The 23,790-nt window shown below is 40.9% G+C and overlaps 1 protein-coding gene across 3 annotated transcripts in view; it reads right to left on the reverse strand.

Moving 5' to 3' along the window:
* The window catches only part of LOC109934036 (striatin-3-like), a 50,968-nt gene that overhangs the window by 9,985 nt on the left and 17,193 nt on the right, over positions 1 to 23,790 (reverse strand). For all 3 annotated transcript variants that reach the window (XR_007265768.1, XM_048618127.1, XM_020532879.2), the window contains exons 4-15: positions 21,096 to 21,177; positions 18,556 to 18,735; positions 15,983 to 16,142; positions 14,818 to 14,959; positions 14,112 to 14,216; positions 9,840 to 9,961; positions 5,282 to 5,457; positions 4,361 to 4,408; positions 3,807 to 3,928; positions 3,057 to 3,224; positions 2,184 to 2,324; positions 976 to 1,074 (exon numbers count right to left, since the gene is read on the reverse strand). Coding sequence is in view for 2 of the 3 variants with exons in the window: in XM_048618127.1 (XP_048474084.1) it covers positions 976 to 1,074; positions 2,184 to 2,324; positions 3,057 to 3,224; positions 3,807 to 3,928; positions 4,361 to 4,408; positions 5,282 to 5,457; positions 9,840 to 9,961; positions 14,112 to 14,216; positions 14,818 to 14,959; positions 15,983 to 16,142; positions 18,556 to 18,735; positions 21,096 to 21,177 (1,545 nt within the window). In the remaining variant the exon portion in view is untranslated. The remainder of the gene's footprint in view (positions 1 to 975; positions 1,075 to 2,183; positions 2,325 to 3,056; positions 3,225 to 3,806; positions 3,929 to 4,360; positions 4,409 to 5,281; positions 5,458 to 9,839; positions 9,962 to 14,111; positions 14,217 to 14,817; positions 14,960 to 15,982; positions 16,143 to 18,555; positions 18,736 to 21,095; positions 21,178 to 23,790) is intronic.

The raw sequence follows: 23,790 nt of genomic DNA on the forward strand, positions 1-23,790 counted from the left end.
CCAATTGTTTTCCTTTGTATGTTAGGGTGGATATTTCTCTACCTAACCTGTTAAGTTTGGCCCTTTACTAGGTCATTCACGTTATAAAGAAATATCAAAGCCCATTCTCAAGTATGTGATCCTTTGTATGTTAGGGTGGATATTTCTCTACCTAACCTGTTAAGTTTGGCCCTTTACTAGGTCATTCACGTTATAAAGAAATATCAAAGCCCATTCTCAAGTATGTGAGAAGCACTGTTCATTAAGCCATTTCCAGCAGCCAGATTTTGCCAATTCACTCCACTCTTAAATCTTTCCCATCTCAATGCATTCATAGGATCTGGGCATTGCTAACTGCTCATCTCTAGATACCCTCAAGAAGGTGATGATAAGCTGTCTTCTTGAACCGCTGCAGTCCACTTATGTAGGCACACCCACAGCATTTTTAGGAAGGGAATTCCAGGATTTTGACCCAGTGACAGTAAAGAAAGGTGATATCGTTCCATGTCAGGATGGTGAGCGGCTTGGAGAGGAACCTACAGGGGGTGGTGTTCCCATGTATGTGCTGCCCTTGTCCTTCTAGATGGTCATGGTCATGGGTTAGGAAGGTGCTGTCTAAGAAGCCTTGGTGAATTTCTGCAATGCGTCTTGTAGTTGGTACATACTGCTGCAACTGAGAATGTACTGTAGGAAGTGAATGTTTGTTGACATGGTTCCAATCAAGCAGACTTTGTTCTGGATGGTGTCAAGTTTCTTCAGTGTTGTTAGAGCTACACTCATCCAGGCAAGCAGGGAGTTTCCATCACACTCCTGACTTTTGCCTTGTAGATGGTGGTCCAGCTTTAGAGAGTTGGAAAGTTATTTGCTAGAGAATTCCTAGCCTCTTGTCTTTATCTGCGTACAGGCTACAAATTGCAAAGTCCAGAACAATTCAGTAAACTTCGTCAAAACATCAATATCCTCCTAATAAACTATTAGATAAATTTTCTTATTTACCCGTCTTGTTATCAAAGAACCGAATACATCTGTCGTCATGTGCAGTAATAGTGACTGGTAACTTGGGGTGGCTGACAACACGGTTAATCTGATTAGCAGCTGCAGAGAGAGAGAAAGAAAATGCAGTTAATTCAACCAGATTTTGTAATTCAAAGTCTAATATAATTTTGGAATTCATAGAAACAGAAAATAGGAGTAGGAGGCCACTCGGCACTTTCAGCCTGCTCCATCATTCAATATGATCATGGCTGATCATCCAACTCAGTATCCTGCTCCTGATTTCTCCCTATGCATATATCTATCTTGTACATTAAGCGGGTGTAGGGATTTGCAATGGTACTTTCATCTTGCTTCAGTGTACAGTATGGTGATCATCTGCATCCATAATTCTCAAGGCTGGGAAACAACCAATTTCTTTCATTCCATGTATAGCAAAACAGGCCATTCAGTCTGACTGATCCATGCCAGTCTTTATGCTCCTCATTTTGTTTTCTGTCTAACCCTATCAAGGTATCTTTCTATTTCTTTCTCCCTCAGTTGTTTGTTTCCCTTCCTGTTAAATACTTCTATTTAGCGCAACCACTCCCAACGGTAGCAAGGTCCATGTTATAAGTATTCACAGGAGAAATTTGCTTGAATTTCCTATGATTTATTAGTGTTCCACAAAAAATGGTAAACATCTTCTGTGTCTAGCTTATCAAGCCCTCTCATAATCCTGAAAGCCCAACAGGATGCACCTCAGCCTTCTCTTTCCTACAGGAATAAGCCTGTTTAATATTTCTGAACCGCTATAACTTTTCAGCTCTGTTAGTGTTCTCATAAATCTATTTTTTCCTCCTCCAAAACCTCAATTTGGTTTCCTCCAATTACTTCAAAAACATTGTTAATATCTCTGTGATGAAATCGCAGCAATGTATGACTCAAAAGGATATAATTTCTGGAAAGTTTTTAGTAGTTGGTAAATTTACACAGCTTATGCATGCTTTTGTCAGAGACAGAGGTCAAAAGGAGACCATATATAGCCTTATTGCCCAGCTGACGCAATCTGAATACACCTGTTTCACGAACTTTCCAGCAAAATGCAGGAAAAATAACTCCATGTAGAAGGAGCAAATAATTGAAGGTTAAGATTAGGAACTCCATGAGCAAGACAGGACTCACTTGCAGGTTTGCAGCTCCTCTTTACTAGCCCCTGTCTGTCAGCTTACCAGTGTCAGATGTTTTAGAATCCAGGGTCATTACTGGTTGTAATGCCTGCAGGTCATATATGATCACGTCACCGTTCGTGAAGGAAGCTACAGCATGATCAGGATCGCTCACAAAGGCAACAGAGGTAGGAATCCCATTTTCTGGAGAACATAAAACAATCTATATTTAGAAATCAATTCGAATTCACCACAAAAAGTAAGTAATTAGGTTACTATACTGAACATTCATCTTGCAGATTTCAGGGCATTGTATTGTATTACTAACATCAATTGCATACATTTGATAAATGGTAGTATTTAATATCATCTAAATTGAAGTCCCCTGCTAGTTCAATGGCTAATGCAGTCTGTAGCTGAGCTGTACAAATCACCTTGGGCCCACGTTACTGTTAGTATCATTTCAACTGGCCCAAGGTTAAAAAAAAAGACTGGCTGTCTTTTTCAGAAACCCCTTTTCTGATGAAGGGTCCCGACCCAAAACATCAACCTTCCTGCTCCTCTGATGCTGCCTGACCTGCTGTGTTCCTCCAGCTCCACACTGTGTTGTCTCTGACTCCAGCATCTGCAGTTCTTGCTATCTCTTAATTCTTCCCTGTTTGCATTAGATCTTACTATACACTCCATCTTGATCTGGCTCAAGTATAACAGCTCCAGATTTAATGAGGGGAAGGGCTATCAGCCTTTAGCAGATGGCACACCCCTGCCTGGTGGGCAGTAACCCTGACTCTCTTCCGTTCCACTAGATGGTCCATGTCTTTCCTTCCAGAAGACGGCAGCTCCCTACTTCAACATACGCACCCCAAAAAGGTAGCCTTACTCTTTTTCCAATCATCCCAGAGGCACCACATGTTTGACTCCCAAGCTTTTACTCACCCTTATCTCTGTTGTATGTACTAACACACGCTGGATTCGCAGTTGCATCCCACAACCTAACAGTTCCATCTGCTGAACAAGAAATGAGGCGGTTCTTTGGGATACTAAATGCGAGTCCCCAAACTGTATCTGTGTGACCATTTAGTGTTCTGGACAGAATACTCTCATCTGTGAAAAGAAACATATTCTTACCACTGAATGATAAATTGTACGACTGAAAGAGCAGTGTCTTAACAGGATTAGCCCGTAAATATAGTTATACCTTATATCAAGTCTGACCCTTATAATGTCTCATTTCTTTGGGATAACCAGGCTCTGCTTCTCTACATTTTGATCTTTCAAATAAAAATTGTTACCAGTAAATATCAGGAGGAGAAATCAATAAATAGTTAACCTCTCATGACCTAGTTTGGTCAGCACAACAAATGCAGATTTAGCCATCATAAAAAAATGGAAGTTCACTTACATTATTATTCAGATTAAATATATAGAAGCACTGAGCTTAGATCGGAGAATAAATGTCAGCACATTCAGGAGAGAAAAGAGTAAAGAGTCAGGAAGGAAATAACTAAATAAATAGATAAAAGCCTTAATACAATGGATATTCATAAATAATTTTAACATCACTCTAATGACCAGCACAGTTAAAATCAATTGTTACCAGCCATTCATGACAATACATAATCATGAGCTCTGGTCATATGCAGGCCCATCAGTATGCTATTTTGTTAAATACTACTTAGCACATACCATAAGTATCGTATGGATCAGTATTCAAGCTTGGAATATTCCAGCAGCAAATTGTGCCATCAAGTCCTCCACTGAAGCACTGGTCCCCTTTAGAACTAACTGCCAATGATAAAACTGGGTCTCTGTAACAGCAAGACAGGGACTTTAAAAAAGAAGCCAAATACAATAAAAATGACTAGACAATCAAGTGTTTCCAAAGCACTACCAACGCAGTGTAGTTCAATGATTTCCCACAGTCGTAAAGACAATGACTCCCTGGAGTTTCAACATCTAGGAGCACAGTGGCTAACTTTTACATCACTTCAGCTGTCTTGGTGAGATCCACAAAGCATAGACTCTGGATCAAATCTAGAACCTAGTCTGCAGATAGACTAACCCCATGGATAACTAAACTCAGTGTTTGATGAATTAAATTTGTTAGTTTCCAATAAAAATGCTGAATTATTTAATTTGAATGAATGCAAGCAACAACATCTAAATGGGGGAATTTGGAAACAATATACTGTTTGTATCACCTCTAAGATTGACGGAGTAACTGATAATTATATACTCACATGTGCCCCCTGAACGTATAGATTGGTTCCACATCCAACGCAGTACTCCTAGAACAAATTAAAATTAAACACCTAAAGTGGACATTCTTCTCTTCCAATAACATCCTCCCAGGCTTTTTCCAAAAGCTAAGTTTTTTGCGTATGTAAAAATTTCTAGCTACTTTTTATGTTGTTATCCAACAGCCGACTGAAAACTGAAATAAACCAGGTCTCCACGAAACAGGCAGCCAGTTAGAGTCATTTTCCATTTGAATCCGAACAGTTACACTTAACAGTTTCAAGGAGTTGCTTTAGATCTGTGAGTCAGTAACTTGTGATATCAGCAATGTGCCACAGATAGTATAACAGTTGCTTCAAAAGGGGTAATAAGAGATGAACAGGAAAAAGAAGTAACTCTTGACCTACCCATTATAGAAACACATGGCTTTCAATCAATAATTAATTGCTCCACGAACAACTTCAGAATTTCAAATAGTGAGGAAAACCTTCTATGTAGTCTACCTAGCACCAGTGATGTGCGGTAATTAGATGCAGAGGCATTGTTCCAACAACAAACATTGCCGTCAAACTCAGAAAAGCACCTCAACTGCAATAGTACAAATTATTTTCTTTTCCACGCGAGGTACCTTCTCTGAATGAGCTTGCCCACTTCATATAAATTAGGGATAAATTTTGTGATGTGGACCCACACTCATTTCAAAGGGGAGCAGTGCAGTGACCAAGACTTTTGCCTTCTCTGCGTGGCTAAAGCTGCAAGTTCATGGTCTAATTCACCACAATACTTAGTCTTTCAAAAAGGCCAACCCCACAGAACTGTGTACGGTTCAGTAATGTGAAGAAATAGTTAGTTTACGAGCTTCAGCCTACTTTGCTCTGTCCTAATCAGAAAGAAACATATCTCACAACACAGAAAAAAATTACTTTTTGGCAGGAACTGTTTTCTGCAGGTTCCATAGCTTCAGAGTACGATCCTCTGAAGCAGTAATGAGCACAGGCTCCACTGGGTGAAACGCCAATGCACGGATCCCATCAAAATGACTCCGCAACGTATACTTCGGATTCCAGGTTTTCCTGAAGGTATCCTTGCAATCAGAAATCTGCAACAAGGAAATTAAAGTCTGATGAAGGGTCATCGACGTGAAACTTTGACTCTTTTCCCTCCCTTTAGATGCTGCCCAACCTGCTGAGTATACCAGCATTTTCTGTTTTGATCTAAGACACATTCCTAGCTATATTTGCAAAGTTCCCACTCCCAAAGAGTTGACAGCATTTCTGATTGATGACCAACACACTCTAGTGGGCAAGGAGAAGCCTTGTGAAATAAGTAACATTTAGCTTCCATTGCAAGGCAGAATTAGATTTTTAAAGTTTCAACTTTTTTTAGGAAAGTATTAGCTACATTCTAAGGTTGCATTGGGGGCATTGTAATTGAGCCCATTGCCCTGGGCTTCAGGATGTGGATAAAAAAGCTGGTTCACACTTTCAATCACTGCTCATTAACACAGCTAAAATATGTGGAATAAGATCATATTTCAGCTGAGATGTCCTCTGTGGTTTTGCAGTCTCTGTATGGACTTGCTCATCCATGCAGAATGGCCACATGGTTGAGGGCTGGAACTGAACACCAGCAAAAGCCAGCGAGCGAATAAAAATACTATTTTTAAAATGGTACAAAAAGTGTTTTCCTTCTAGTTTAATGTCGTTAATGTTTCAAAATTCATGAGTCCTAATAATGCAAATTTAAGCTTAAAATCTTAATTTGTGGGTAAAGAAGGGTTTTTTTTTAAAAGCAAAGAGCTTTTAAGAGCAGCTTCTTTTTAGGGTTAATGTCACTGAAGGCATTCAAGAGACACAGAGTGTGATGGTTAATGAATTTCGAAAGGTGGTTACACAGCAGGATTATTCAGACAGATGGATAACTGTCAGCAAAGGTAAGCAGATAGCTCACAAGTCTCCTGTGGCTATTCCTCTTTCAAACACGGACTCCTTTTTGGGTACCGTTGAAGGGGATAGTTTCTCAGAGGAAAATAGAAATGGCAGTCAGATCTTGGGTATTAGGAATGAATCTTATATTAAGCTAGGTTTGTCAAGATTGAAAAGAATAATTGTTATAGGGGACTCTCTTGTCATGGAGTGACAGACAGGAGATTCTGCAGCTGTGAGCACGAACCTAGAATAGCACATTGCCTTCCTGGTGCCAGGGTTAAGGATGTCTCGAAACGGTTGAAGCATATTGTCAAAGGGGAGAGTGAGAGGCTGAAAGCTGTTGTACACATTGGAAGGAACGACAGTTAGGGAAAGGGTTAAGGCTTTGCCAAGTGAACAGAAGGGATTAAGTAGAAGGTTAAAAAGCACAACATCAAAGGAAATAATCTCTGGTTTTACTCCTGGTATTACATTCTCATGAGAGTGGGAATAAAAAGATAGGGCAAATAAACCAATGGCTGAAGAGATGGTGCAACGTGCAAGGATTCAGATTTTTGAATCATTAGGATCTCTTCTAGGGTAGAAAAGACCTGTTCAAAAGGGATGAGTTTCACCTGAACTGGAAGGGACCAATATCTTGGTGGGGAGAATTGCTCGTTCTATTTCGGGAGACTTTAAACTAGTAGAGGGAATGGCAGTAAAAACAGAAAAACAGATGAGGATGGATCTGAATCAGAAACAGCAAGTTAGTTAGAAAAGACAGACGACAGCAAGTCAGAGAACGGGGTAACTCTGAAGAATTAAACTGCATTTATTTCGATGCGATGAGTCTTACAGCTAAGGCTGATGAACCCAGGGCATGTATGGGAACACGGGACTGGGACATCATAGCTATTACAGAAACTTTGCTGGGGGAAGGACAGGCCTAGCAGCTCAATGCTCTGGGTTTTGGATGTGATAGGTAGGATACAAAGGGAGACAAGAGAGGAGGGGGAGTGGTGTTTTTGATTAAGGAAAATATTATTAAACCTTTAATTACAGAGAGGATATTTCCGAGGAGTTGCCCTTCCCAATAGTCAGAGGAAACTGAGGAGCAAATATGTACAGAGATCTCAAATATATGTAAGAATAGCAGGATTGTAACAGTAGGGGATTTTAATTTTCCGAAGACTTGACTGGGAATGCCATAGTGTTAAAGGCTTGGATGGTGAGGAATTTGTTAAATGTACTCAAGAAAATTTTCTTTATCAATACGTAATGTACCTACTAGAGAAGGAGCAAAACTTGACCTTCTCTTGGGAAATCAGACAGGCCAACTGACTGAACAGTTATGGAAAAGAATCAGCCTTTCAAAGTTAAAGTTCTTAATTGGAGTAAGGCAAATTCTAATGGTATGAGATGAGACTTTTCAGAAGTTGATTGAAGTAGACACTAGGTAAAGGGAAGAACTGACAAGTAAGAGGCTTTCAAAAGTGTGATAATGAAAGTTCAGAGGCATTATGTTCCTGTTAAAGTGAAAGTAAGGCTGGTCAGAGGACGGAACAACGAATGAATAAAGATACTGAGGTTCTAGTTAAGAATAAAGACAAAATCATATATTAGATATAGACAACTGGGATCAAATGAATCTCTTGAAGAGTGTAGAGTGTAGGGGCATTCATAAGAGGGAAATCAGAAGGGTGAACGGGGGATTTGAGATTGGATTATCCTTAACTTTATCTGCCAAGGCAAAGAGATTCTACAAGTACATTAAGAGCAAAAGAGCAACTACAGAGAGAATAGGGCCACTTAAAGATCAACGACTTTGTCTATGTGTTCAACCTCAGGTGAAGAGGGAGATACTAAATTAATATTTCATGTTAATTTTTACTGTGGAGAAAGAAATGAAGGCTATTGAACGCAGGGAAATAAGTATTGATGTCTTGAAAACAGTTCACATTACAGAAGTAGTAGTGCTGGAGGTCTTAGAAAATAGATGGATAAATCTCCAGGATCTGATCAAGCGTATCCCACGATGTTATGGGGAAGTCAGTGAAGAAATTGCGGGGGTCCTAGCAGAAACATTTGTATCATCTAAAACCACAGGTGAGGTACCAGGGAAGTGGAAAGTGGCTAATGTTGTGCATTTACTTAAGAAAGGCTGTACAGAGAAGCCTAGGAACTGTAGACCTGCGAGCCTAACATCAATGGTGGGTAAGTTGTTGGAGGTGATTCTGGAAGATAAGATTTACATGCATTGAAGAGGCATAGGGATAGTCAGCATGGTTTTGTGCACAGGAAATAGTATCTCACAAACTTGATTGAGTTTTTTGAGCAAGTTATAATGAGAGCAGAACAGATGTTGTTTACATGGACTTTAGTAAAATCTTTGACAAGGTTCCACATGGTAAACTAATTAGTAAAATTAGATCACACAGGATTCAGGGTGAGCTAGCCAATTGGAATCAAAATTGACTTAAAGGTACGAGACAGAGGGTGGTGGTGGAGGGCTGTTTTTCGGACTGGAGGCCTGTGACCAGTGGTGTTCCACAGGGATTGGTATTGGGTTCACTTTCGTTTATAATTTATATAAATGATTTGGATGAGAATATGGGAGGCATGGTTAGTAAATTTGTGGATGATACTGCAGTGGATACTGAAGAAGGTTATCTAAGGTTACAAGACATCCTGATTGATTGGGTCAATGTGCTGAGGAGTGTCAGATGGAGTTTAATTTGTTTTATCAAAATGCAAGGGCAGGACTTTTGCAGTTAATGGTAGAATAGAGAGATCTCGGGGTTCAGGTACATAATTCTCTGAAATTTGCATGACAGGTAGACAGGATGGTTAAGAAGGCGTTTAGCACGCTTGCCTTCACTGCTCAGACCATTGCGTGTAGGAGTTGGGACATCATGTTGAGGTTGTACAGGACATTGGTGAGGCTTCTTCTGGACTACTGTTTGCAGTTCTGGTTGCCCTGCTACAGGAAGGATATTATTAAACTGATAAGCGTAACGAAAAGATTTATCAGGATATTGCCAGGAATGGAGGGTTTGAATTATAAAAATAGGCTGAGGTTTTTTTCTCTGGAGCAGAGGAGGTTGAGGAGTGACCTTATAGACGTTTATAAAATTATGAGGGCTATGAATAGGGTGAATAGCAAGGATTTTTTCCCTAGGGTGGAGGAGTTCAAAACTGGGGGACATATTTTTAAGGTGAGAGGAGAAAGTTTTAAAGGACATGAGGGGCAAGTTTTCTTTGGTTACACAGACAGTGGTTCATGTGTGGAATGAACTGCCAGCAAAAGTGGTAGATGCAGGTACAGTTACAATGTTTAAAAAGACATTTGGACAAGTATGTGAATAGGAAAGTATTGGAGGGGTGTGGGCCAAACACAGGCGAGTGGGGCTAGTTTAGTTTCGAAAATGGTCTGCGTGGACTAATTGGTTTTAAGGGTCTGTTTCCATGCTGTATGACTGTATAAGAGTGTATTTCTTCCTTACAAACTGGAAATTCAGTCGCAACATTTCATGCCAAATTTGGTTAAGAACTTCAGTTTTAGAAAAATACATACATCATTGTCATTAGTGACAGTCAGGTCTGCCAGCTCACCAAGGCTCATATCGCCATCTCCAGGATTATCCGCCCCCAGCATAAATGGCTTGTTAGCATGTGGAGGAAATGCAAGAGTAACACCTGCATTGGAAACAAAACAGAGTCAGAATATTAGAAAGAGTTCGGTCATCAGTACTCCACAAAGAGGATATCTAGGACATGCTTTTATTGCTACTATACAACCCCACATTATTCCTTTCAGTGAGGAATTATGCACTCCCAACAGCACAAGTAACTGAGTTTGACTGAATTAGGTAGTTTGAAACTGCATTACTGGAGACAGCCACCACCTCTAAAGTTAACATTTCGGGTCCAATGACCCTTCCTCAGAACTGACAGTAGCTAGGAAAATGTCGGTTTATATGTAGAAGACAGGGTGTGGACAGGGGGTAAGGAGTAAACGACAGGTGGGGACAGATCCCAAAGAGAAAGATAAACTCACCAACTCCCAAGGCTACCTGGACTATACATCCTTGCACCCTGCTTCCTGGAAAGACTCCATTCCATTCTCTCAGTTCCTCCATCTCCGTCGCAAATGTTCTAATGAGGCCAACTTCGACAAGGGAGCCTCTGAAATGTCTACCTTCTTCCTCAATCAAGGATTCCCCAGCACCATTGTCAACGGGACCCTCAACTGGGTCCGACCCATCTGCTGCATTTCTGCCCTCACTTTCTCTTTGTCCTCACTTCAGATAAGGTTCCCCAAGGTAGGCTGATGGAGAAAGTGAAGTCGCATGGGGTCCAGGGTGTACTAGCTAGATGGATAGAGAACTGGCTGGGCAACAGGAGACAGAGAGCTGTAGTGGAAGGGAGTTTCTCAAAATGGAGAACTGTGGCTAGTGGTGTTCCACAGGGATCTGTGTTGGGACCACTGTTGTTTGTGATATACATAAATGGTCTGGAGGAAGGTATAGATGGTCTGATTAGCAAGTTTGCAGATGACACTAAGGTTGGTGGAGTAGCAGATAGTGAAGGGGACTGTCGGAGAATGCAGCAGAATATAGATAGATTGGAGAGTTGGGCAGAGAAATGGCAGATGGAGTTCAATCCAGGCAAATGCATTTTGGAAGATCCAATTCAAGAGCGAACTATACGGTAAATGGAAAAGCCCTGGGGAAAATTGATACACAGAGAGATCTGGGTGTTCAGGTCCATGGTACCCTGAAGATGGGAACGCAGGTCGATAGAGTGGTCAAGGCGGCATACGGCATGCTTTCATTCAGCAGACGGGGTATTGAGTACAAGAGTTGGCAGGTCATGTTACAGTTGTATAGGGCTTTGGTTCGACCACATTTGGAATACTGCGTACAGTTCTGGTCGCCACATTACCAAAAGGATGTGGATGCTTTGGAGAGGGTGCAGAGGAGGTTCACCAGGATGTTGCCTGGTATGGAGGGCGCTAGCTATGAAGAGAGGTTGAGTAGATTAGGATTATTTACATTAGGAAGACGAAGGTTGAGGGTAGACCTGATTGAGGTCTACAAAATCATGAGAGGTAAAGACAGGGTGGATAGCAAGAAGCTTTTTCCCCACAGTGGGGGACTCAATTACTAGGGGTCACGATTTCAAGGTGAGAGGGGAAAAGTTTAAGGGAGATATGCGTGGAAAGTTTTTTTACGCAGAGGGTGGTGGTTGCCTGGAACGCGTTGCCAGTGGAGGTGGTAGAGGCAGGCATGATAGCGTCATTTAAGATGTATCTAGACAGATACATGAATGGGCAGGGAGCAGAGGGATACAGATCCTTGGAAAATAGGCGACAGGTTTAGATAGAGGATCTGGATCGGCGCAAGCTTGGAGGGCCAAAGGGCCTGTTCCTGTGCTGCAATTTTTTGTTCTTTGTTCTCCTACAACAGCTAAAGCGTTCCCCTTGTCCTTACCTACGATCCCACCAGCGTCCACATCCAGAAGATCATCAGCCGCCATTTCTGCCACCTCCAGATACATAATCCCCTCCCCTCACTTGCCCACCTTCTGCAGGGACCATTCCCTCCAGGACACCCTGGTCCACTCTTCCTTCACCCCCAACAAGCCCCCACAGCACCTCTCCCTGCAACCGCTGAAGGTGTAACACCTGCCCATGTACATCCTCAGTATCCAAGGGCTCAAACATATCTTCCAGGTGAAGCAGCACTTCCCCACAATCTGCCTTCGCTGCTCACAATGTGGTCTCCTCTACATTGGGGAAATGAAGCAAAGACAGGGTGACTGCTTCACAGAACATTTACATTCTGCCCACAAAAAAGACCTTGACCTTCCAGGTGCCGGCCATTTTAACCCTGTTACTTGGCCAACATCTCTGTCCCAAGCTTGCTGCAGTGTTCGAGCGAAGCTCAGCACAAACTGGAAGAATGCTCCTCATTTTCTGCCCTCCAGACTCAATATCGAGTTCAATAAATTTTACGGCCTGAGCTCTCCCATGTCCTAGCCCCGTACCCTATACACCTGCCATTATACACTACCAGAACATCTTCGTTCCACTTCGCAGAACATCTACATTCTGCTCGCAAAAAAGACCCTGAACTACCTATTGCCTGCCACTTTAATGCACCACCCTGTTTCCTGGCCAACATCTCTGTCTCTGGCTTGCTGCAGTGTTCCAGTGACAACCCAACGCAAGCTGGAGGAACACCACCTCATTTTTCGCTTGGGGACCCTACAGCCCTCCGGACTCAATACCGAGTTCAATAATTTTAGGACCTAAACTCTCCGATGTCCCAGCCCCCTACCCCATACACCAGGCCTTGTTACCACATAGCCTGCGATTACACACCCTCTGTTGTTAGCCACTCACAGACTCCATTAACAGCTAATCACCTTTGTCTTTCTAACTGCTCTCTCTCTTTGGGCTCTATCCCCACTTATCGTTTACTCCTTACCCCACACCCCCCACCACCCTACCTTCCTCATATAAACCGACATTCTTCTAGCTACCATCAGTTCTGAGGAAGGGTCACCAGACCCAAAACGTTAACTCTGATTTTTCTTCACAGATGCTGCCAGACTTGCTGAGCTTTTCCAGCAACTTCTGTTTGTGTTCCTCATTTACAGCATCCACAGTTCTTCCGGTCTTTATCGCCTCTAAAGTCATTTTACCAAACACGCAAATTCAGCTTCTTCTGTTCCACAAGTGGGGTAACTGAGTTGCTCCTATCCTCACTGGCATTGCCTTAAGTTTGCTGTGGGGTATGCACAAACATAAACCTTCACTGGCCATTCTTTTCTCAATAATCAGTTGCATGCTGTCACGTTTTCAGAATTAACAATCCAGTTGAAATCTGCTAAATATGTGCAAGATGTATACTGAATTAGAAATTCACAGCCTGGATGGTTCACAATCAAAGACTGTACAGGTATTTACCACACTTTACAAACATACTGATTATGCAACAATGTCAGATTTCTTCTCTACTGCTTAGGAATTCCAGTTATGACTTCAGATGCCGGGAAAAATACGAAGGATCTTATGACCACCAAAATATCTTAAACCACAAAAGTAAAATATTAAAAAATAATTCACCAGAAGTATTGTTTGTGCAGACATGATCCATGAGAATTGTTCCAGGGGTGAGGAATTTTAATTACATGGATAGGTTACAGAAGCTGAGGTTGTTGCCCTGAGAGGAGAAGGTTGGTTGGGAATTTTGACAGAACTGTTCAAAATTACAAGGATCCTGGATAAAATACACAGGGAGAAAAGTGTTCTCGGTGACTAAAGAAGAGACAGAAGGCACCAATTTAAGGAAGCAACAGCAAGAAGAGGAAAAACATTTTCTTGCAGTACGTGGTTAAGGTCTGGATTGCTCAGTTTAAGGGTGTAATGGAAGCAGATTCAATCATGGATTCCAAAAGGGAATTAGATCATTATTTGAACACAGAATCCCTACAGTGCAGAAGCAGGCCATTCAGCCTATCGAGTACACACCAGCCCTCCAAAGAACATCCCATCCAGACCCCATCCCCCCCATTCTTATAAAGAGAAAAGAAATTTGCAGGGTTACATGTAAGGGGTAAAGGGAGTAGAACTAGTCCAATTGCTTTTGCAGAAAGCTGACAGACATGATGAATGGCCTCCTTTAGTGCTGTAACCATTCTGTGAACATTGTAGCAAATTATAAGAATTTCATTTCAAGAATTTGCTAATACTTATGAACCGATGGGCCATCATCTCATGCCCTTCAGTTACTTTTGGAGATTCAGTAATTCAATTTTTTTTGCAAAGAAATACTGCTACCTTCGCTTGCCTTAGGTTGACCAATCATCCCAGCTGGAATGGAAGGCAAACCGTCAATGTCTGTAAAATTAGTCAGTACATCTTGAAGCTTAGAGCGGTGATTTCCTGCGAATGCAATCATGGATAAAACAATGTATAAATCAGTGGAAAGGGTTTTATGCATTATTTTAGATGGCTGCACAATCTCAATGCTTACAGAAAGACAAACCCAGCCCTTCTGGCTATGGTCGGCAACATCAACTAATGCAGCACAAACACCGTGGGTCTGGACCTGAGACTTTCTAGTCTGTATGGTCTAGTTCCACATCTGAGTGAATTTACTGACTGAGCTACTGGTGGAACGTCTATGCTTTTAATCATTCTGAGACAAACAAACAGAAATCTCAAGTTATTTTTTCAACCTTGTTCAACCTTGTTGCTTTCCACTTCCCTGTCTTCTCCCCTCTATTCTATCACAGACCTCTGATTTCATTCTTCCTTTCCCTGCTTTTAAACTTGCTTAAAATCAATTGCATTTCTGTATTCCTTCAGTTCTGAAGAAAGGTCCTGGATCTGAAATCTATTACTCTCTCCACAGATGGTCTGACCACAAGTATTTCCAGCATTTTCTATTTTTATTTTAGATTTGCGGCACCCACAGTATTTCGCTTTTGTTTTACATAAAGTGCCCTCAGATGGCAAAATCCAGATTTGGCCTTATTTTTACCGAGCTCTTTGTCGTCCCTCAAACTTCTGGAATCTTCACCCCTTTCCTCTTCCTCTCCAGTCTCTAGGAAGTGAAATTCACTCAAAGCATCCACTGTTTCGCAGTCCATGGCAGGATCAGCAGCTGTCATCTCGGTGCCTATCTGTAGCAGCACACATATCACAAATAAGGTAAGTTTGCAATTCCTTTTGGAAATCAAGCAAATGCATTGATCTGAGGGGCCACCGACTAATTGCTAAAATGATCGTTTTGCTCAGCTCACCGACCAGAGAGATTTTCAAATGGACTGTTGCTTGCGATGTTGACCACTTGGGAGGTTGCCATTGAGGTAGGAGCACAGGAGATACTGCACAGTCCACTCAACAATGGTTCCAAAAACTAATAAACCTTCATTCTCACAATTCTATCCATTTAATTCACCATTAACTTTATTTGTTACTACCTGCCTGCAGGATTTTGCCTTGCAGCTTAGCTCATACCTTAATATTTTCTCAATTCTTCTTCAACCTTTTTCATTAGGCATCACAGAATATTTTCTAGTCAAGAATATGCCTTGGCTTCTAATTTTCCTTTTCCAGAAATGAAGAGAATCACTCTCAGCCTCTGCTCTATTGAGTTCTCAACTCATAACATACATGGTCAGCATTTGGAAGCCAATGAACAGTCCTCAGTCTAGGTAAGCTAGAACTCAGCAGAATGAAGTTCAATAAAACCCTGTAAACTTTTTATTAAAAGATAGGTGTCACCACTTTTAAACCAGTTTGCAACTTGAAGGAATGCATGTAAACAAACACAGGTGCCCATCAGGACAACTTACTCAAATTAATCATTTAGCAGTCTGCAAACACAAATGGCATGGTGACAGTTTTTACACATTTCACTTTAAATTTACTATACATAGTTCTGCTTACATATTCCTCACTCTTACCCAAACAACCAGCAGAAGACACTAGTTTTATGTGGTCAATTAGACAAAAATCTTTTAAAAATACAATTTTTGAGATTTATGCAGCATTAATAAATACCATCCAGAGTGTTTTCTCTTTGCCCTGAGGACGCTCACAGAATCCTACTTAAGATTGCAATTCAAAAATCAAGCTATACATGGAACTTTTCTAAAAACAGGTAATCTTAACAGTTTGAAAACAAATCCATCAATAGCTACCCTTTGTTTCTTGCTTAGTCTCTGTGTGACTGAGAGTTCAGAATGAACGCTATCTAATTCATCATCATCCTCATCACTATCGTCATCCACATTCTGGAGGAAAGGCATCTTCTCCAGTACTGATTTTCGTAGGCCATCTCGAGATTCACTGCCTGCATTTCTGAAAATGAAACAGAACACACCAGAGTCAACACAAAAGAACAGTAATTAGGAGAACAAATCACAACTTATTTTTCATTGTCTAGTCCCAAATTAAAGGCTAATTGTTGGATGAAAACAAAGAAATACAAGGAGTAGGCTGTTCTTGAACCTGCCCCACCATTCAAAAGATCACGGTCGAAATGAAATCAACGTTTACTTCATTTTCCTGCCTTGCCCACATCCCCCACCCCATTAGCAATGTCTGCTTGATCCAAATCAAACTTTAATGTATTCAAATAACCCAGTCTTTACTGTTCGGAGAGATCCAAAGATTAATTACTTTGAGAAGAAGAAATTCCTCCTCCTCTCAATCTTAAATGGGAGACCTCTTCACTATGAAACTTTATCCCCTAGTTCCAGATTTCCCCACAACAGGAAATATCCATTCAGTATGTAGCACGTCAAGCCCCCTCAGAATATTATGCTTCAAAAAGATCACCACTCATTTATAATAAGTATAGGCCCAAACTGCTCAACCTTTTCTCATAGAGCAACCTTTCCATCCCAGGAATCAGCAAAATCAACTTTCTCTGAACTGCTTCAATTGCAAGTATACTGCTCCTGGGAACAAACTTGAGACTTAGAAAGGAATCTGGCAGACACAGTGGACTACAATTTTAGTGACTAAACAATAACTCCTTTAATGTAGCTGTATCAAACACACAAACATGGTATGCTAAAGGATGTGTTTAATGGCCTTTACTCTCCGGTCTGTATTCCCTCTCTGCAAATAGCCCAGGTAGAAATGGAATTCCTTGGCCTGCTGAAGGCATCTCTGGGGTATCAGAGTATAGTCAATATTCTATTTTGTCTGCAGATGTCTGGGATCATCATATGCTAGCAAGACAAAGGAAGCAGGACGAATGTGAGGCAAACCTATAGCACTCCATGTTGTTTTGCTACTTCTTCGTCTCTTCATTATTTCAGAAATGAATTAAGTATACCTGACATCCCCAAGCTTAAAATAAAAAGTTCATACAAAAGCAAATTGAAAGGCAAGTTTAATATAGGGCATCACTCTAGTTGCCAGTCTCTGAAGCTCACATTGTTTTTCAATTAGGTGGCACAGTAAAACAAGTAGCTTCGGTGGCTTCTTTTTCACATTTCCAATTTTCAGCCCCTTTTGTTTGCAAATATCTAAGTTAAGTTACCAGACATTTTGACCTTAACCTGACTGGCTGTCTGTGCACATGCTTTCATTAGGGAACACCCATAACAATTAGGGGCAAGAGTCATCACTGGTTTTCTTCCACCCGAGCACTTGATTTCCACTGTCTCCTCTTTTTTGCATGGCTGACTGTCAGCACATTGAACTGAATTACATAGTACAGTCTGGCCAACTCAGCCAAAGGAAGAATTAATAGTTCTGATAAAGGAGGAAATAAAAGGTTACGGGGGAGATGTAGGAATTGAGGTTAATATCAGATCAGCCACGACCTTACTGAATGGTGGGGCACACTTGAAGGGCCGAGCAGCTTACTCTTGTGCCTCCTTTGTAGTTTTTTTTAAAATCAATCTGGTTGGACATTCTATGACATAACCCCGGGTAGGTGGGGTCTTGAATCCAATATTGTGGTCCAGAGGGAGGTAACACTATCACTTTTCCACAATACAACCGAACGACAATGCCTTGATATATTTGCAGACAGTCGTGTTAAAAATAACAAGGGCTATTGAAAACGAAATAATATGCTCTTGGCACCATAGCCACCTCCTCGCAGAGCAGACATATTAGCCATCTGTTTCAAACCACAAGAATCCTTCCTTATGTACTGTATTATCCCCACCAACTGAAATCACAGGAAAACCTTCCCTGTCTCCCAACGTGGCTTCTGGTAAAGCATATTACATTGAACCTTCCCAAAAAAAGTGGTTGTGAAATGATTGTTGGAGCTCAGTGATTAATCATAACATTCAAATGAGAGGGCTAATCAACTAATGGGAGAGGCGTGCCAAAAGTTAACAGATGAAGAGCCACAAATCTGAAAAGGATCAAGGCCCAATTATTTGTGTTCCTCCAACTGAATTCAAAACTAATTGACTTTTATCCCCACATTTAATCCAATTTTCTCTTTCTAACTCCTTCCTGTCCTCCTACATTCCAAAAGGTAGCTTGCTCTCAAGTTTCTGACAATATCCGTTTGTGAGGAGACACCAAAAGAAACCTGAGGTCATTGCCAAACAGTTTGCTTTCTGCTCGATGCAGCTTCATTCTTGATCACGATCAAGAATGAGAATTGCACTAACAAGCAATTGTCTTGCCATGTCTCCAAGAGTTTTGTCTGCAATAGACGAATCCCACAGATGTTCACAGCTCAAGTAACTAAAAATCACAGTATGTGCCAGAAAATAAGTCCGAGTTAGGTATTCACCTCTTGATCTGTTCCTCTATTTGCTTAACTAAGGGTGAATCTCCTCCATTTAGGATCTGTCCCAAGCTGTTGGACTCCGCTGCTCCATTGTGCTCTGGGCTGGAATGGCCCAACATGGATCGGACCCGTTTTGTCCGCACATCCAAGATAGTGTCTGTATAACCCACTTCTTGCAAATATCTAAAAGCACAGCACACAGTTGAATTAGATGCATAAAATTTACAAGCAACAGTACAACACCTTCATGAAGGGTTTCGAATATTTCAATCCACCTTTTAGATAGAATTCTATGATTCTTTGCTGTAAGTAGAATCATTAATTTAAAAAGACATAACAGGGTGTAGAGCTGGATGAACACAGCAGGCCAAGCAGCATCAGAGGAGCAGGAAAGCTGATGTTTCGGGCCTTGACCCTTCTTCAGAAAAATTAATTTAATTTAATAATTTAAAAGGCTGTTTCATGCATAAGAAATGGAAACCATCAAGCATTAGAATATCAGGGGCAGCAAAGTGAATAAAGCAAAACGCCAAATTATGAGAGTTCTGATGGTGACACCAAAAGAGAAAGATTTAGGAAGGTTTCGATGGATATTTGAAAAGGAATGCAGGAAGGAAAAGGCACTTAGGTAAGGATGTTCCAGAGGAAGATCGATATAACTATTTTTAGGTGGCCAGAACCAGACCAAATGGAATGGGTTAGATTTTTTGAAGCCATTAATATAATGCTTTATCAGAACTGTCAAAATTTTTAAAAAAAGACAAATTGGGTAAAAGTCACATTAAGTCATTAAAAAAGCTTCACTCTGTGGAACATAATAAAGTATACAAATTTCAATAGAGAAATCAGCTCAATTCTCATATGAATGTGATGTTGGGAATGAAATTACAGAATAGAGTATGCACATTTACCAGACAAATTCATTTTTGTAGTGATCATTCATTCCAGTTAATACTTCTACGATACTTCTGGGTTTGATGCGATGTACCGCATCTCCTTGTTCTGGTAAACTAATACCCACCTTTAACCTTCTTTTGCTCTTCATACTCATTGTAAACAGAGCCTTTGTTTCCAAATGTTTATGTTTGAACCCCTCCAATAAGATTTCCTGAGCACTCAGCATAGAAATGGCCATATTGAGTCATAAATGGCATTTTACTTGGCGGTGGTTAGCTATCCCTCCTCATCCTGTTTGATGTACCTGGCTAAACATACCATCATCCTACAAGATCTCCCCTTCATTGTCCAGTTGGGTGGGACTGTCCATGCCAGGTGGGGCTGTCCATGTCTGGGTCCACCTTTATCCGTTCACTTGTAGCTAAAGAATAACTTACAATCATTTCACTTTCTGCTTCTGCACCATCACTTATGGAATCCCCAATGAATCTACGCTTAGCTTTCTCTTCCTCATCCATGTGCTATCCTTCAGCAACATCATCTGACAACCCAACATCAGGTCCCACCTGATAACATCCAGCTCTACCTTGGCACCACCTCCCTTGGCCTTCCCTCTCACTGTATGATTTGTCAGGCTGTTCAACTGGATAACCAGATTTTCCAACAGAAAAACTGTGGGAAAACTGGTGACTTCAATCTGTGACCTAGATTCTATTTCCCAGGCATCAATTCCTTTCTCTTGGCACCGCGTGTTGCTGTATTTTACTGCTCGCAACCTTAACACCTTGATAAACCAGGTAACAAGCTTTCAATTACCACTGCTCCATTGACTAAAACCATGGACTTCCACCATGGTCATAGTTAAACAATGATATTAATCAGAGGTAAAGGTAGTAAGGGGTTTGACAAAGGGAGTACACTTCAAAGCATTCTGAGACAATATTAAGGGCATCACCAAGCCTGCTTTCCAGCTGCTTGCATAAGTGGAGCAAATGTTTCCAGTTGAAACTTTTCTAGGAATATCGAGGACTTGGTAGACAACAGTGACATCTGAAGCACAAAATGGTCACCATTATGGATCTGGCTCGTGTGGCAAAATGCCAACAATGCACTGTAATTTAAAAGTGTGTTCGTCCAAGATTTGACAATGTATGCAGACACATAGTCACTTTAGATTGTGCGACGTGTTACAATGCAAATAGGTTGTTCTAGTTTAATGGAAGATACCAATCATGTAGGAGATGGTAGTAACAGAGATGATCTGTAGTAAAATATTCAATGCCAATAGCTTGCAAGCTTTTTTGCCTTTGTGGGTAATTTAGCATGGAGACTTACAGACCACATGTACAGTTGATCTGGAACTGGAACATGATCTTCCAGTTTAGGATTTATCCATAATTGAGGAAATACCTCCAAGAACAGCCTGTTCCAAACCCTTAGGCCACAGAATTCATTTGAAATTAACGAACCAATAAGTGCTAAGAGAATGGAGTTGCCTCAGTTTCGTGGGCTGGTTTGACAGAGTGACAAGCCACTCTTGGCCCAATGGTTTTAGTTGGGTACATTTGTGTAGTATTACATATTCTGTCGTGGGATTTTGTATCTCTATACATCAGAAACTGCAGGTAACAGGGATGTGTACTTACTGCCTCAGCAGCTGCCGCCCTTCTTTCCAAGACAATGGACTATTCTGTTCCAAAGTTGATGTATCGGGGCCATTATTTATAACTGAGAAGATAAAGTACAGAGTTGATTTATGGCTGTAGAACATTGTACATTCCAAAATGACTTTAAATTACAAAGAAGGACATACCACATTAAACTCTTGTTTAAATTGGTTAATTACATTCTTAGCCCAAAATTACACTGATAAAATTATTTTAATTTTGTTTTTTTTTGTTGTGGGAGGGAAAGCGCAGGGCGAGTTATTTTAATCCAATTGCCATTTCTTTGTTGTATTCAACTTTTATCCTAAAGCCAAGTGAATGCACAGGAGCTCTGCAAGAGAATGGATACGTTAAAATAGAGAAGAGCTGCATATTTTTCTGTTTCGAGTTCTACAGTACCTCAGTACAAGACCGTGCACCCAGATGGCATTTTAGGAACGGACCTGTCCTGTGCAGAATTGAGCATGCAAACCAGGACAGTTTGGTTTGTGCTGAGTTGGTTGTATCTCAGCCACAGTGACTATAAGCCTGTTACAATAAAAACTGTGTGGTAGGGAACAGGAGGAGGAGACATTTTCCCACCTAATGTCTCTACCAGGAAAGATGAAAAGGGTATGGGCACTGGCTGAAGGTAAGATCAATTTTATTAATGATGATTCACACAGTGAAATAGCCACCCAACCAATTCAAGAATGGAGACTTGAACACATCATTGGACAGCAGCATGGATCTATGGAAACATAGCCCAAAATGAGTCAGTCTGTGGCTCAGGGAAGGAAGTTAAAGGAAAACAAGAATGAAATAATTTCAAGAGAAAAACAGAAACCTCCATAAACAGATTCAATATTCAAGAAAATGTTGCAGATTGCCTATTGTGCATGGAGAAACAGAAGTAACATGAAGAGGCTATAATAGGAACTGAAGGCTTAATAAAAATTGTCTGTATCTGAAAGCAGGAGACAATGGCAACGGAGGCAACTCGGCAGGAACTTCAGGTACTTGTTCAGTAATTCTGGTTTCAAGTGTTGGGAGAATATTAATCTTATAAAGGAATTAGTAGTATGACAACATAAGCCTATGATACACAATGGGAATAAAATATTGTGTTACTCCACTGTACTAAGATGTAATTATTGTACCACAATGCAGCTGGCCAAGGTTCATCATTCTAAGCATTGGTACATATTTTAAAGGCTTTACCATAATAATTTAAAGTGATACTTATTTTGTGACAACTGCTAATGTTTTGTATATTTGTTTCCGAGTTGTAGTTAAAACCAGTCATTTACTGTTCACTCTTAGTTTTCTTATTGGAGGCTCCTCTTTGTAAACCACTGCAACAATTGTGCTGATGGTGCTCCGACATGTTAAGTTGGGATTTCCAGGATACTGGCACAGCAAATACATAGCAACATCAATCCAGTTTCAAGACAAGATGCTTGGGAACTTGAGAGATGATGGCAATCTCACAACACCAATACTCTTGTCCTCCTCAGTGAAAGATATCAAGGTGAAATAACCTTGGTCAGGAACCTTGGTGTATATACTGCAGCCATGGTGCATTAGTGGTTGAGAACTCATTATTCACATGAACTGCTCTGCCATGATGAACAAGCTTCTCAGATGTTGATGCAATTACAGGTAGATGATAAATGTTCCATCATTTTTATCCTGGAAATGGTGGTGAGGCCTTGAGGCATCAAGAGGTGGGTACCTGACAAACAGTAATTGGTGGAACAACAGCTCCAATTGAGAATCTGGTCAATGGTGAGCCTCCTGCCTCTCAAGATAATGACAATGGAACACTGTTCAGTGGTGCTGCTGTTAAAATGTTTAAGATATGATGACTGGGTTTTCTTTTATGACCATTTCCTGGCACTAGAGCAGGTCATGCTGTGGGATAGCATCGGCAATTTTATTTTTCGAGGAGCTGCGACTGGATCTGAACACTGATGATCACAACATTGGGATAAGGCATATGAAGGTCACTGACAAGAGGATGCCTCTCCAAAAAACCTCTGCAATGATGTCCTGGGACTTTATTGGCTCACAACCATGATCTTATGCCAGGTAATACTCAAGCCACTATAAATTGTTCCCATCACCCAACAAGCCCAGTTTTCTTCAGGCTCCTATGTACCACACTTAATTAAATGCTGCCTTGATGTTGCATGCATTTGGTCTGGCATTTGAATCTTTCATCCAAGTCTGAATCAAGGTCTATGTTCTTGAACAGAGTGACTCTGGTAAATCCAAAATCCAAACTGATCATGTTGTTGGCGAGTAGTTGTCATTTTAAGTTAACCATGTTATTAATGACAAGGAGACAATACCGTTATTGGGCTTTATCTTCAGCATTTGTCAGGGAAATTACATAACTGCAATTTTCCGGTATACTTATACCAAATGCCTTGTAACTCTTAGAAATGTGTTTAAAGAGCAATTGGACATGTATCTTTGAAAATCAACAGTACTCCACCAGTAGGCAAGCCTGGAACTGTGCAATGAACAATTTCAAATTCCAATGTGTTTACGCCATGCTCTGGAAACACAAGTAGTTACTCCACCTAACTCTACTTCACACAAAATTATGTTTGAATTTCACATCAATTGTGCTCACAAGAAAATTCAACCTATACAGGCCCAGACTTATCGCTACTCTTTCAGTTGCTTC

The sequence above is a fragment of the Rhincodon typus genome, chromosome 39, assembly GCF_021869965.1.
Source record: "Rhincodon typus isolate 14 chromosome 39, sRhiTyp1.1, whole genome shotgun sequence".
Classification (NCBI taxonomy): Eukaryota; Metazoa; Chordata; class Chondrichthyes; order Orectolobiformes; family Rhincodontidae; genus Rhincodon; species Rhincodon typus.